This window comes from Panthera leo, chromosome B3, assembly GCF_018350215.1.
Source record: "Panthera leo isolate Ple1 chromosome B3, P.leo_Ple1_pat1.1, whole genome shotgun sequence".
NCBI lineage: Eukaryota > Metazoa > Chordata > Mammalia > Carnivora > Felidae > Panthera > Panthera leo.
In genome coordinates this window covers 80615055-80630499 of record NC_056684.1, presented here as the reverse complement: position 1 = coordinate 80630499, position 15445 = coordinate 80615055, and the positions used below count along the sequence as shown (strand labels likewise).

Genomic DNA, 15445 nt, shown 5'->3' with positions numbered 1-15445 from the left:
TGAGAGTGTCCGAGGTATGGGTTTGCTTATCTCACAAACCAAGGGGTTCGTTTCTTTATTAAAAACAGCTATATTTACATTTTTAATTAACTACATCCTAAAAATCTCCAAGTACGTCTTAGAAGCAAGCGGATTTTATTTTCAAAGCGTGTAAAACAAAACGTTTGAAAGGAATAACCACGGATGTACTTGAGACCACAACCCACAGAAAAGACAGTCAAACGCACACTCTCAGCTGCGCTGCTTACCGGGACGCCCCTGAGCCTGAATTCACGCTTTTTGCAGCTCAGTTTTCTTATCAGTGGGATGGAGATAACACTTGAAAATATTTTCTTCTCAGGGTTATGGTGAAAGGTTTTCTTTCCCGTGAACTGCAGGGGGTTCGCCTCCCAGGACACCGGGTGGGGGGGAGGGTGCTTTTCCTCCTGCGACGCACTTCCGCGCGCGAGTAGGGCTGCTGGGCTGGGAGGAGGGGAGCTCGCGTCGGAGTGCGGGCCGCCGGGCCGGAGACTAGGCAAGGACAGGTTGGGCCACCGCTATGACGTGCAGCGTGGGGGCCTAACAGCAGGAGCACGCTAAGTGTGTAGGCACGGTGCAAAACAAGCTGAGCGTGCGTGCACCAGTGTGCGGGGGTGCTGGGAGCGTGCTCGCATTGCCAGCGAAGCGTACAAGCGCCAAGGCATCCGACCGAAAAGCGACTCCTGATAAAGGGAGTCCGAGGCCCGCGGGGCCACACCGTCCCGGTAGTGGCGGCCACGCGTCCGGTCGCCCGGCGCCCCAGGTTGGCGCTCCTGCGCCGCCGGCCGACAGGTCTCCGCAGCGCCCCACGTGGCTGCCTGCGGGGCCGCTGTCGGGAGAGTCGATTTGCTCCGCCTCCGCCAAGCTCGGCTGCCCTCCGCAGCTTCCCCGCCCCGCTCTCGTTCGACCCTCCTCCCTTACCCCTCCGGGATCGCGATGGACGCGGCCTCCCCCCGCCGCCGGCAGCACCGCGCGAGCCTCTGAGCTTCAGGCCTGAGGAGCCGCGTGCCGGGGACCGGACGTGCGCTGGTTGCAGCCGGTCGGGGGAACCTCTCGCTTCCCTGTCACCAGGTCCCCACGGAGGAAGGGGAGGGACGAGGCGCGGCTTTTCCTGTGCCGCTTGCCCGGCTCGACCTGCGCGGCCTGCGGCTTCCTGGTAACTCGAGGGCCGCGGCCGGGCCTGGCTCTGCCCGCGGCCTGCTTGGAGCTGGACGGAGCGGTTTGGGACGACAAGCCCGGGTAAGAGCTTAAAGGATAGGGAGGCGGGAGTGCCTTACGCGGTCGGAAGGGCCAGCCTGGGGGCCGGGATCCGGGATGCCCGGCGGCGTCCCGGGAGCGAGACCCCAGCTCCAGTTGAGGTCGGCCGGGCTGCTGCGGGCTTACCCGCTTAGCCCCTTTGTTCCCCTCCCTCGGCCCTGCCCGCGGCGGGGCCCGGCTTGCCGGAGCCGGAGCCCGCGGCGGGCCCCCCTTGCCCTTGAGAAGGGTTCGCCGCCGGGTCGGCCAGGGACGTCCCCCGGAGCCTTGGAGTTCCGGGCGCAGCTCCCGAGAGACCCGCCGCCCTGCTCGGCCCGCCGGCCTGCTCTGGGCACTGGAGGCTTGCTGCTTCTCCTCCTGAACTTCCCCCTCCTAGACACAGGTAGCTAACTTAGCGGGGTTTGGTGCCAAGAAACCAGAGCGCGGTGCCTGCGCCTCCCGGCGCGGGGCTCGGCTGGGCCCGGAGTGTTGGGTCATTCCTGCTGGTCGCCGCCGTTGGGTGCCCACCGTGATCCGCGGTTGGATTCACACACCTGCAGCTGGCGTACGTGGGACCCAAAGCTGTCGTCCCGTCAGGGCGCCTACGGGCTTTTGTAATGACTTGCCTTTTGGGGCTGCTTCTCTTATTTCGTGTTTTTGTTTTTGTTTTGTTTTGTTTTTAAGCCAACTGCCCCATTCTGTGGGGATGGGGAAAGAGGACCGTAGATTGGCTTGTATTCTGATCCGTAAGGTGTTAGTCCATTGCATTTACTTTTAGCATTTCTTTTTTAAACTTTTAAGAATAGTTGCCAAGACTGCCAGAACTCTTAACCAAGCCTTTATTCATAGATACATCTTGTATCTAATTATTGTTCGTATGTGGACATCTTAAGAAGCAGTAAGTAAATTAGGAAGTCGGCAGAATTTGTGGAATTGGAGATAATCTTAAAGCAGAAATTTATTTTAGAGGGGGATTGGATCAAAGTGTTTAGAGCCTCCTCAAAATACTGAATCTAACCCTTATCTGAAGATCAGTTTTGGGTGGAGGACGGGGGAAGAAGTTTTCTGGAAAAAAAAAAAAAGAACCTTTAGGAAGGTGTTCTTTGCCTTTTGGCACAGACGTTGGTGATAGCAGTAGTGGGATCTGAAGCTTGTTTGACTGTGTTTGACAAAGACAGCTCTGGTTTCCAGTTAAGTAGAAACTACCTACCCTTATACTCTTGTGCAAAACTGGTTTTTATTTAGTATGATATATAAACATTAAACCTGAGGAATAAGGAAAGTGGAAAAACTGCTTTAAAGTACTTTCTCCAAACATACTTATGAGTCTTTTCTAATTCCTAGGACACCAGGAACATTTGGTTCTAGCTGATATAAAAGAAAAAAAATTTTAACCCAAGCTGATCTGTCCTGGATATTTAAAGGAATTTTCCTTTTACTTTTTTAATTTAAGCAAAGAGGCTTTTAAAAAACCATGGCAGATGTGGATCCTGATACATTGTTGGAATGGCTACAGATGGGACAGGGAGATGAAAGGGACATGCAGCTAATAGCCCTTGAACAGCTATGCATGCTGCTTTTGATGTCTGACAACGTGGATCGTTGTTTTGAAACGTAAGTACATCCCTTCATCATCTTTTGGAGTTGCTCTGGTGACATCTGTTTTCAACCATTTGCTGACTTCACTTTAAATAGAATTTTCTCTAGTGACTTTTAAAGTTAACTTTTTAGAAGTTTCTGCAGTTTTGCATTTTATTTCTGAGAAATAAAAATTAGTAAGTGAAGAAATTCCTGTAATGATCATTGTCATGACACAAATATGTTTGTTGAATGAATAGGAATTAGGGAAAACTAATTGTAACTTGATTCATTTTCAAAATATGTTATGAACTGAGAAAATACAAATACTTCTTTAAAGGTACCTATTTCTGTACCAAGAAATTACCTTGAAATAAACAAGGAAATAGAAAAGATAATGAACTTAGTTTCCAATCTCCCCTTTCTTCATTAGTATTATATGACATTGTACTTTTGTTAAAGCAAATGATTGCTTTGTAAATTTCAGTTTGGAGGGTTTAAATTGGATGTTACTCTTATAGCATATTTTTGGAATGGTAGAAACAGATTTTGAAATTTTAGAGAGTTTAAACAGTTTTATTCAGAGGTTTTAATGTAGAATTAGTGCAGAAATGTAAAAGAGAATTCATTACTAGATTGGCTGTAAATGTTGTTTTTTCCCTCGTGTGATACTTGCCCAGTTAGATTAACCATTCTTCTGAATGCTGAACACATTTGGTTTTTATTGTTTATTTTATATTAATTAATTACAATTTTTAATTCCAGTAGTTAGTAAATGAAAACTCAGTTGTTTTCTGTATTTGTTTTAATGCTAGTTTGAAGAAATTAGAAAATGTTTTAGATGTTGACTTAAAACTTGGTATAATTATTTTAATTTCTTTGGATGGCAATAAAGGCTCTTATTACTAAATTGACAAAGTATTTTTAATTGTTTTCAATTTTGAATGAATAATTAATGAAGATGAATTAATAAACGAAAATAACTTTTGGTTGTAAATCTGATTAAAATGATAAAAATCTTAGGATAAAAACCCTTATAAACAAAGTTTCAAAATCAAAGTTTGTTAATGGCCCATTTATGTCAACTAGTTTTTGTTATTAACAAACTTTATATTAATTTAGCCCTCCTGTTGACACTTGTTTTAGCAGGATTCATAGCAAAGTGAAGTAGAATTTTGAATATTCATAGATTTCATTAGAAGGTCTTTATTAACTTGAGAATTACTTTTGGTATTTTATTAAAAAATTTTTTTGTTTTTAATTTTTCTTTTTCTTTTATTTTTTATTTATTTTGAGAGAGACAGAGACAGCACAATTGGGGAGGGACAGAGAGAGAGAGAGAGGGAATTCTAAGCACTTACAGTGTGGAGCCTGATGTGGGGCGTGAACTCATGAACTGTGAGATCATGACCTGAGCCTAAACTAAGAGTTGGACGCTTAACCAACTGAGCCACCCTGGTGCCCCTAAAAAAAAAAAAAAAAATTTTAAAGTTTATTTATTTTGAGAGAGAGGGTGGGAGAGAGAATCCCAAGCAGGCTCCATGTTCAGCATGGAGCCTGACAGAAGGCTGGATCCCACAACCATGAGATCATGACCTGAGCTGAAATCAAGAGTTGGACACTTAGGCGACTGATCCGCCCAGGGGCTCCACTTTTGGTATTTTAAAAAGTTATACTTGTGGGTGTCTGGGTGGCTTAGTCAGTTAAATGTCCAACTTTGGCTCAGGCCTCGTGAGTTCAAGCCCCACGTCGGGCTCTGTGCTGACAGCTCAGAGTCTAGAACCTGCTTTGGATTCTTTGTCTCCCTCTCTTTGCCCAGTTCCCCTGCTCACACTGTCTCTCTCAAAAATACACGTTCAAAAAAATTAAAAAAAAAAAAATTACACTTGCTAGTCAAATTAACGGTTGTTTTGCATCTTCTCTTGGGTACTAATGTATAGTAATTTGTAATGGCATTAAAAAAAGTGTTACCATATAAGAACAATTTTTAAGGACATTTTTAAAATATAAAACTCATCCCTATATAAAATTCTACCATCGTAACATAATTGTTATTTTTTCCATTTTCCCTTCTAGACTTTTATATTTGATACAATGTAATTTTAAGAAAGATGAAATTAAAGTCGATGTGACTTATATTTTTTATTTACTTAGTAAAGATACAAGACTATTTCAAATTGGAATGGTTATCCCTGTTTCATGTGGCATAACAGTCATTTGTCTACCTAAAAATGGATGTTTGATTAAATTTGTGACAATTAAAAAAAGAAACAAAACTTAGTTTGCTCTCTTTGTTCTTTAGTCAGATTTTTCTTGTCATAAGGAAAATTTAAACCAGAGAGGCCCCATAGTGAGGTGGAAAGAATGGGCTGTGGCATCAGAGATCTGAGTTCAGATTCTTGGATTCTTGATCAGCTACATGTAATTTAGCTTTTGAGAGCCTTTCTTTCTCTATAAAATAGTTATCTTCTTTATTGTAGGCTCTTTGTGAGGATTAAAGAATGTATGTGAGAAGTGTTTTGGTTAAAGTGGGCTGCATACTAATATTGAATTTCTAATTTTGAATTTCATTTTGGGACTTTATTTTGTAAAAGTGATTGATTTTGGAGAGCCTTTTTAAATTCTTTGCAACAGTCAACAAATAAGGTAGGGAAAAACAAGATGATACGCATGTTTTGAATATTGGTGAAAATCTCCCATACCAACTTGAATTCACAAGATACTAGCAAAGAGTCCTTAGTTACATTGAGTAAATATATGTTCAGATATTAATAGTTATATGTCTGTTTAGTCAAAAAAGGCAGATGTTGGGGCGCCTGGGTGGCTCAGTCGGTTGAGCGGCTGACTTCGGCTCAGGTCACGATCTCGCAGTCCGTGAGTTCGAGCCCCATCTTGGGCTCTGTGCTGACAGCTCGGAGCCTGGAGCCTGTTTCAGATTCTGTGTCTCCCTCTCTCTGACCCTCTCCCGTTCATGCTCTGTCTCTCTCTGTCTCAAATATAAATAAACGTTAAAAAAATTAAAAAAAGAAAAGGCAGATGTTAAGTCTTTTTCTTTAATTTAGATTTTATATGGCTCTCCATTTTTTGTACCAGTTTTGACTGTCTTTTTGAAGTTAATGAATATACATTTTCTGTGAAACTGTGATGTTTCTTAGTAATGCCTGAACTTATAAGGTTATGCCCTAGAGAGTAAAATACAAGTTCGGGGTTAGTTTTTGCTTTCATTTGTGGTTAGTGAGTTAAATTTAATATGTTACAAATTTAATAAGAATTAAATGAATTACAAATGATTTTGCATTCACATTAAAATGGATGATTATTGTACATACTATTATAAGTAGGTGCATCCTGGGTTCTCGTAGATCCTGCCTACTATATTTTCAGACAGTATAATTGAAAAGTTGTCTTTTCAGGGTGGAATCTAAGATTTCCCCAGAAGATCTAGGAAATGGAATATTAGGGGTACTACTTTTAGGTACCAGAAGGCTCTTTTTTTAAAAATAATCATCTTAGTTAATTATGAGGGCACAAAAGGATACAGAGTACAAAGTCTCTTGCTCTCCTGTTTCTGACTAATCAGTTCAAAGGCAACCACTATTAAAGATTTTCCTAGTGTATTCTTTGGGTGAGATCCCAAAGAAGACTGTCTCGAGTCTGGATTCCAAAGTGGTTGAATACAGTGGTAAAAACCTTCTGTTGTGTATTTACAGGAAAAAATAAAAAATACCTACAACAGTGACAAGGGTTTAACCTTTTAAATTGTCTTCCTACTTTATGTCAGATGTTAGAGATATGGTGATGACCAAAACAGATAGAGTCTCTGCTCTTATGGTGCCTACTAGTCTAATAGGGAAGGCAGATATTAAGTAATTATAGAAATAAAATTGTGGTTATAAATTGTGATAAGTGCAATGAAGGAAAAGGTTAGGGTGCTATGACAGTATGTAGAACACACATGACCTGGAGGGGTGGGAATGGTCACTGTGGCCTCCTTTGAGGAAGTGGTTTTTCCTAGAGATATGAAGGATGGATAAGTTTATGGGATAAAGTATGAAGAGGTGAGGTAGAAAGGTGTTCAAAGAAGAGGCGATGTGTGAAGAATTTGAAGTGGCTAAGTATGACGTGATTGAGTAACTTAGAGAAAACTACTGTCACTGGGACAAGGAAAGGTTGCAGAGTGCTTTGTAGAAGGTAGAGGCTAGATGGGATGGAGTCTTGTATATATGACAAGAAAAGCTTTTGGTTTTATCTTAAGAGATAAAAGTACTATAGAAGACTGTGGAGTACTGTAAGAGTGACTGATGTGATTATGTTTGTCTTTCAAAAACATTAACTACTCTAACAAAAGTAGATAGGTGGAGAGGACAGAAAGAACAAATGCTTGTAGACTTGGTAGATTATTATCCAGAGAGAGAGGTTTGTAGTAACAGAGGTAAAAAGAAGTGGATAGATTTGAGATAGATTCAGGAGGTAAAATAGAACTTGTCGAATGATTGTATATGAGAGAGTGAGAAAGGAGGTATCTGGAATATTCAGGTTATAATGGATGATGGTGCCATTCATTCAGAGAGAACACTGGAAGAGTTTTGAGGGGCTAAGAACATGAGTTTGGATTTGGCTGGATTCTCATATCTGCCTCTGCATTCAGTCTATTGCATTGTATTTTGATTGAAATGTATGAAAAAAAAATCCTCCATAGATGTAGTTGGCAAAGGGAGGAATGTTGTACTGATTTTTTAAATATAATTATGGGTATTCTTCTTTGATACCATACAAAACTGGACAAGTGATAGTTTCTTAAGGGTTAGTTACAATGTGGATTCTGAATCATGTCAGTGAACTTTTTGTACTCTGTACCCATTTTTAAGCTTGTACAATTGTGCACTGATCATTGATTTACTGAGCTGTACAGATATTCCAAATGTTAACATATGTCATTCTACAGTATCACAAACTCACATTTGTTTAATGTGAATACTGATATCAGAAAAGTTTCAATATTGGGAAGCTGTCCAGTTCATGGTGGCAGATACAAGTTTTCCAAAATTGTCATTTTTGCTTGAGAGCTTTAATGTTATCATTGGCGATAAATACTGTCAGTTGTTTTCCTTGAAGTGGAAGGCTTATTTACTTTGTTAAGTTTTAAGAAAATGTTTGCCAGATATCCAAGTCTGAATAATCATGGTTTGTCAGAAGTTCTTTCAAGTAAACATGGTGTTGCATGAAAAAAGTGTCTAGTTCAGCTCTATAACAGTGCTTTCCTTTGACACAACCATCATTCTTCAGGATGCAGAAGTGCTTTACACTTACTTCCATTTTCTGATGTAGGATATTAAAAAAAATAGGTATTCGAGGGTTGAGTTACAGTAAAATAATTATTTTTGCTTCATCAAGGTTATTCTGTAGTGAAATTGGCTCCTCCCTCCCCCCATGCTAAAGCTTGGCAGTGAAGAATCCAATTAGTAGTAGTACAGTTTAGTACCCCTGGCCTTGATTCATGCTGAAGCACCAGCAGTTTCATCCACCATTGCTTTTGCGTCATTAGTATACATGTCAACACAGGAGGAAAGTGATTCAAAAAGAGAAAGGACAATTGTGTTTAATTGTGGTGAGAGGTCAAGTAGGGTGAAGACTGAAAGGTGTGCTTTAGCCTCATTCTCAAGGGCATTGATCTTTTTTTTTTCTTTTAAGTTTATTTATTTTGAGAGTATGGGCATGAGTGGGGGAGGGGCAGAGAGAGGGAGTGACAGCATCCCAAGAGGGCTCCGCAGTGCCAGCACAGAGCCCAACGTGGGGCTTGAATTCAAGAACTGAGAGATCATGACCTGAGCTGAGATCGAGTTGGACGCTTAACCGACTGAGCCATGCAGGCACCCCCTAAGATCATTGATCTTAATGAGAGCTGAATGGAGGGTGATAAGGGGCAGATTTGAATTGGTCCAGAAGTAGGATATGAAGAAATAGAGATGGGGAGTGTGGAAAAGTTTTTTGAAAAATTAGATTGGAATGGGGGCGTAGGGTTTTGTCTTTTAAAGGTTATAGAGGTAGGAGAGAGAATGGAATATCTATAGTGTTTAGGATTCTGAGAAACTGGGAGAAAATCAGCTTCTGTTAAGACTAGTGCTTTTTAAACTTCAGTGTGCATGATGTGAATCATCTGGGGATCTTGTTAAATTGCAAGTTATGATTCATTTGGTCTGGTGTGCTACCTGATAGTCTGCATTCCTAGTATGCTGCCAGATAATGCTGAAGCTGTTGGTCAGAATATCTTAGTTTAGTAGCAAAGCTCTCACTGTTGGAGAGAGAGATTTTAAGTAGTGTGTTCTTGTTGTAAAGCAGGGAAGATGGAGAGATTAAATGCAGATGTTTTAGGTTTGATGGTAAAAAGCTGAAGGGATTTCTGTCTGATGACATCTGTTTCTCCCTGGAGTAGGAGACTAAAAAGAGTGACAATACCTCGGATTGGTATGGGGAAATTATTATGCTCATATAGTGCTAGTAGCTTCATAACAGATATCCCTGTCTCCAAGCTGACTGTACCCAGAATTATAGTCTTAAAATCTTCATGGTCTTTTCCCCCAACTTTTTTGGGGTGTAAAGGGTCTTAAAATACTGATTTGATTGTATCACTCACTTTTACAAAATCTTCTGGGTCTTTACCTAATGGACAGAATTTAAATGTTGATTTCAAAGACATCTCCTGTGTTCCTACAGTACTAGATACATAATATAACTACTACTTTTGTTTTTCTGTTGCTAAGCATAGTGCCTGGCATACAGTAGCTAATATCCAGATACTGAGAAACTGAAGAAATTATTCATGTTGTGCTTGTTTTTCACTTAGGCCTAAAATGCCTAGAAAAAGTACTTACGGAGTCATGAAATTAGTTGGTAAGCATGCAAGAGAAGGAGCATTGTATTCTCTGTAGTACAATGACAGCATCAATATATATTTTCCTACCTCTCTGCGTTTATGTACCTGCCTTTTCCATATTAACTCCTGTTTTCATCTACCTCATGGTAGAGTAACAGGGAAGTGAAATTACTTTTTTGATCAGCCCACAGCTGATACTTTCTTGATTAGAGAACGTTCACCAAATATGTATAATCCTGAAAAGTTAAGTAATTTCTGTTTACAGAAATCAGGTGTTTATATACTTCTTTTCAGTGGACAGCAGAAAGAAGCACTGGAAGATGAAAACCATTCTCTAAGGTTCTTATCCCTGGACTCTAGGGGGCTCATAGATAATGATCTTCAGTGAGCTTTGTTTATCAAAGTGTCTATTGCCTTAAAATGTAAAAAAAAAAAAAAAAAAAAAGCCAACTCTTCTAGTTTATAGAAAATTTTAGACCTTTGAGTTCCTCAGAGCTTAGCACTGTCTTGTTCATCTTTGTATCCTACCCCCCAACACTTAGCACAACATTTGGCATAAAAAGGCATTCAGTAGATATTTGTTGGATGAATTGCAGTCAGATTTGTGTGTGTATTTTAACTGGAGAAAAGCAAGTCTACATATTGGAATTTTACTCCTTTTTTCTTTGAGAGGGAAGGCCATAATTTTCAACTGCCGTGCCATGAGTTATTTTTAGTTAAGCAACACAGAGTCAAAGCTGGGACAGGGACAAAAATAAAATAAAAGATGAGGGGCACCTGGGTGACTTGGTCAGTTGAATGTTTGACTCTTGATTTCAGCTCAGGTCATGATTTCAGGGACATGGTATCGAGCCCCGCATGGGGCTTAATGCTGAACATGCAGCCTGCTTAAGATTCTCTCTCTCTGCCCCTTTCCCTTGTTCACACTCTTTCTTTCTCTCTCTAAAATAAAAAAATTAATAAAATAAAATAAAAGATGAAATGACTCAAAAGATGCTATTTATTATCTTTACAAAACCAAATTTATTAGACTTTTATAGTTAAACTTTTGTTTAGTTTTATATAAAAGAAATGGAGAATTTACAGACCGTAGTCAGTAAAATATTGCCACTATACATAACTTCCTTTTTTTTTTTAAAGTTAAATTTTATATTGTAAATCCTAAGAAATCTTGGCCAAAATTCAAGTGATGCAGTCTAGAAAAAGAGTATGATACAGTATAAAAACTATTACAGTGCCCAGGGAAATTATTTCTCTTTGGAACCTCATGAAACTTGTTCTTATTTTAAGTTATTTATCTCTGCTTTTCATCAGGGAAAGGTTCTGATGTGATTGCAGGTAGCATTTTGGAAACCATTACTTAAATATGGATTCATCTGAAGTTTCTTAATCTCATTGGTGTGGTTGAGTGGTCTGACAGTTCCATATAGATGAGTAATCCTAATGTTTCCTAATTAAGAAACATAGACCTTTGAGTCTATAGGTTGGTATTATAGTATAGTACTAGGTTTAATATACTGTATAAACGTAACTTCTACCCATAAAGTAAGAGACAAATATTTAGCAAGTAAATTTTTGAAAAACTCTTTAATTGAAAATAAGATCTTATACCATAGGTGTATACTTTTAGTGCTGTTCAGGGAGGTCTGTGATTATTATATGCATGATCTTTATTTTTTTTTCTTAGATATATTTAAATTACAGTAAAGTTCCACTTTTGACAAATGCAGAGCCGTGTAACCACCACCCACAGTTGAAATGCATAGCAGTTTCCTAGAGCCGTACCTTTGAAATTAAATCCTTCCCCAACTCCAGTGCTTGACCATCAGTGGTTTGTTCTCTGCTGCTATAGTTTTGTCTTCTACACAGTGTTCTATGAGTAGAATCATATATACATTGCGTAGCCTTTGAATCTGGCTTCAGATTCAAATGTAAATGTAGTATATTGCATTTGAGAATCATCCATGTTGCTGTGTGTGTAATAGTTCCTTCCTTTCCATTGCTGTGTAGTACCATTTTATGGATGCATCCCAGAGGTGGTTTATCCATTTACCTCTTGAAGGTAAATGGTTTTTCTAGTTTTGGTCATTATGACCAAAGTTGCTATAAACATTAGCATACAGATTTCTGTGTAAATATGAATTTTCATTTCTTCTGAAATTCTTAGAGAAAAATCTGACAAGATGCAGAAATTGGGAAACTGATTTCAAAATTACATGGAAATGCAAAGGACCTATGCTAACCAAAACAAGTTAGAGGACTAATGATACTGTATTTGAATCTCTGTTCTGTAGCTACAGTAATCAAAACAGTGTGGTATTGATGTAAAGCTAAATGGATTGATGAGATGGAATAGTTCAGAAATAGACTCATGTACGGGGACACCTCATTTCAACAAAGGTGCAAAGGCAGTTCAGTGGAAGAGGGTAGTTTTTTTGTTTTTGTTTTTTTTTATGGTGCTGGAACAATTGTATCCACATGGAAAAAAGAAAACTGTGATTCATATCCCACACATTACACAAAAATAAACTTAAAATTAATCATAGATCTAAATGTTAAACGTGTAACTATAAAATCTCTAGAAGAATACATAGGAGATAACCTTTGTGACCCTAGGTTAGGCAGATATTTCTTAAATAAACACCAAAAACACAATCCGTAGGAATAAATTGATATGTTTAACTAATTCTTTCTGTAATAGAGGACTGTTAAGGTTACTTAATTCTTCTTGAGTGAATTTTGGTAGTATGTCTTTGAAGGAATTTATGGGCATAGAGTTGTTTATAGTATTCCTTTTTTATCCTTTGGATGTTTGTACAGTATGTAGTGATAATTTTCTTTTTCATTTTGAGACTGGTAATTTTTATCTTTTGATCAATCCAACTAAAGATTACCAATTTTATTAATCTTTTCAAAAAAGCAGCTTTCGGTTTAGTTCATTTTTTATATTTTCTTGTTTTAAGTTTTATTGATTTCTGTTCTGTATTAGTTCCTTCTGCATTGGTTTGAAGTTTAATTTGTCCTTTTTTTCTGGTTCTTAGGTGGAAGCTTAGGTTACAATTTGAGACCTTGTCTAATATAAGCATTTAATAATAAATTCCTCTTTTCGCTTTAGTTGATTTTGTTTCTTTTCATTGGGCTCACAAAATTTAAAAACTTCCTTTAGAACTTTCTTTTTTACCCGTAGGTTATTTAAAAGTGTTGCTTAAGTTACAAATATTTGGGGGTTTCCAGATATTTTTGTGTTCTTGTTGTGGTCAGAGAATATACTTTATATTATTTTAATTATTTTAAATCTGTTAAGGTTTGTATTATGGCCCATGTGTCTGTTTTTTGGTGATTTGTCCACATGCACTGGAGAAGAATGTATATTCTGCTCTTGTTGGGTGGAATGTTCTCTAAGTGTCATATTAGGTCAGGTTGATTGATAGTGGTGATCAGTCTATATTGTTGATTGCCTGTCCATGTGTTTTATAGGTTCCCAAAAGACATGTGTTGAAGTCTCAAGTATAATTGTGTTGAAGTCTCCAAGTATTTCTCTTCCATTATTTCTGTTTTTCAAGTATTTTGAAGCCTTGAGGTGTCTTTAAAAGGATTGTTTTCTTGGTGAATCAACCCTTTTGTCATTATGAAAAGACTCTTTTTATCTCTGGTAATTTTCCATGTTCTAAAGTTTATTTTGTCTTCTATAACTATAGCCACTCAAGCTTGCTTGCTTTTTTTTTTTTTTTAAGGTTTTATTTTAGGTAGCCTCTACACCCAACATGGGGCTCAAACTCACAACCCTAAGATCAAGAGTCACATGCTTCACTGACTGAGCCAGCTATGCACCCCTCAAGCTTTCTTTTGATAGTGTTTGTTTAGTCTATGTTTTCCCATCCTTTCAGTTTTAACCAATCTATGTCGTTGTATATATGTGGGTTTCTTGTAGGCAGTATATGGTTGGCTTGTGTGTGTGTGTGTGTGTGTGTGTGTGTGTGTGTGTTTTAAGTAGGCTCCACACCCACTGTGGCACTTGAACTCACAACCCTGAGATTAAGAGTCACGTGCTCTATTGAGCTATTGGCTTGTGTTTCTTTAAATCCAACCTGACAGTCTCTGTTTGAAATTGGTGAATTTAGACCATTTACATTTGATATAACTTTTAGTGTATTTGGATATATGTATAATGTTTGAATATTTGTTTTTTGTTCAGTTTTTTTTCTTTCCTGTCTTTCAAAGTATAGAATATTTTGTAGTGTTATATTTTAACTTAGCTATTGTTTTTTGTCTCTGTCCCTTTATGTATATATATTTTTAAACGTTTATTTTTGAGAGAGAGAGAGAGAGAGAGAGCGTGCGCGAGTGGGCACCTGCAGGGGAGGGGCAGAGAGAGAGGGAAACACAGAATCTGAAGCAGGCTCCAGGCTCTGAGCTGTCAGCACAGGGCCAGTGTGGGGCTTGAACTCGTGAACTCTGAGATCATGACCTGAACTGAAGTCGGCTGCTTAACTAACTGAGCCACCCAGGCACCCCTAATATTTATGTGTTTTAAATTGATAGACATTGAAAATCTCAAGATACTCTGTTACAGTTTTCACTTTCAGCAGTCAGGTTAATGGGAGAAGAAGAATCTATTATATTTACCTATGTATTTATTTCTTTTTTTCATTCCTGTAAAGTTCCATGTATCTCTCTGGTGTTCTTTTCTTTCATTCTGAAGAACTTTCTTTAGTATTTCTTTTAGGGAGGTCTGCTACTGATGAAATTCTCTTAGTCTTCCTTCATCTGAGAATATCTTTATTTTGCCTTCATGCTGTGAAGATACTCTTGCTGGATATAAAATTCTGGGTTGAGAGTTCTTTTCAGCATTTTAAAGATATCATTCCACTATTTTCTCACTTTAATGGTTTCTGATGAGAAATCTGCGCTCATTCTAATCTTTGTTTCTTTGTGTTGTATTTCCCTTGCTCTTTTAAGGTTTTTTAAAATATATACCTTTGGCTTTTTGTTATTGGATAATGATTTTTTCTGTGCATGGTTGTCTTTGAATTTGTCTTATTTGAGGTTTACTGAACTTCTTGAATCTGTATGTCTTTGACCAAATTTGGGAAGCTTCTTCTTCAAATCTATTTTCTATAGCCATTTTTTTCTCCTTTCCTTCTAGGATAATAGCGGCACAAATGTTATATTTTTTTGATAATGCTCCCTCAGGTTCCTGAGAGTTTTCCTTTTTTTTCTCCCAATCTTTGTACTCTCTGTTCCATCTGTAAGGTTTTTTCCCCTCACAAATTGTGCTTTTTATTTCTAAAACTTTTATTTGATTCTTTTTTATATTTTTCTGTTTCTCTGCTGAAAACTTCTGTTTCCAGTCATTTCAAGAATGTTCACATTTACCTGGTAGAGTATAGCTATAAAATCTGATTTATAATCCTCTTTGGTAATTTTAACATCCAGATTGACTCAGGCTTGCATCTGTTGGCTGTCTTTTTTTTTTTGAGTTGGATAGATCAGATTGTACTGATTGTGTTTCAAGTTATTTTGGCTTTTATCTTAGATATTTGGGATATTATATTGTGAGATTCTGGGTTTTATAAAAATCCTCTGGAGATAATGTTGATTTTGTTGTTTCATATTGGTACGTAGTCAACCCAGTTAGATTTAGACTGCAAGTTCTGTCTTGCTCTTTGTAGGTGGTGGTTCCAATGTCCATGATTTCATAGCCTTTGTTATGGTGTTTGGGTCTACTCTGTACATGTGTCA

At 38.4% G+C, this 15445-nt stretch overlaps 1 protein-coding gene across 6 annotated transcripts in view; it reads left to right on the top strand.

Annotated features, from left to right (window-relative positions):
• The first annotated feature begins 875 nt into the window (after positions 1-875).
• The window catches only part of HECTD1 (HECT domain E3 ubiquitin protein ligase 1), a 92959-nt gene continuing 78389 nt past the window's right edge, over positions 876-15445 (top strand). For 5 of the 6 annotated variants that reach the window (XM_042942910.1, XM_042942908.1, XM_042942907.1 and 2 more), the window contains exons 1-2: positions 876-1257; positions 2705-2865. In XM_042942910.1, the coding sequence (XP_042798844.1) occupies positions 2726-2865 (140 nt within the window). In that variant the 5' untranslated portion in view covers positions 876-1257; positions 2705-2725. Of the gene's footprint in view, positions 1258-2595; positions 2866-15445 lie in introns of all 6 variants that reach the window. The other variant, XM_042942906.1, reaches the window with a different exon arrangement.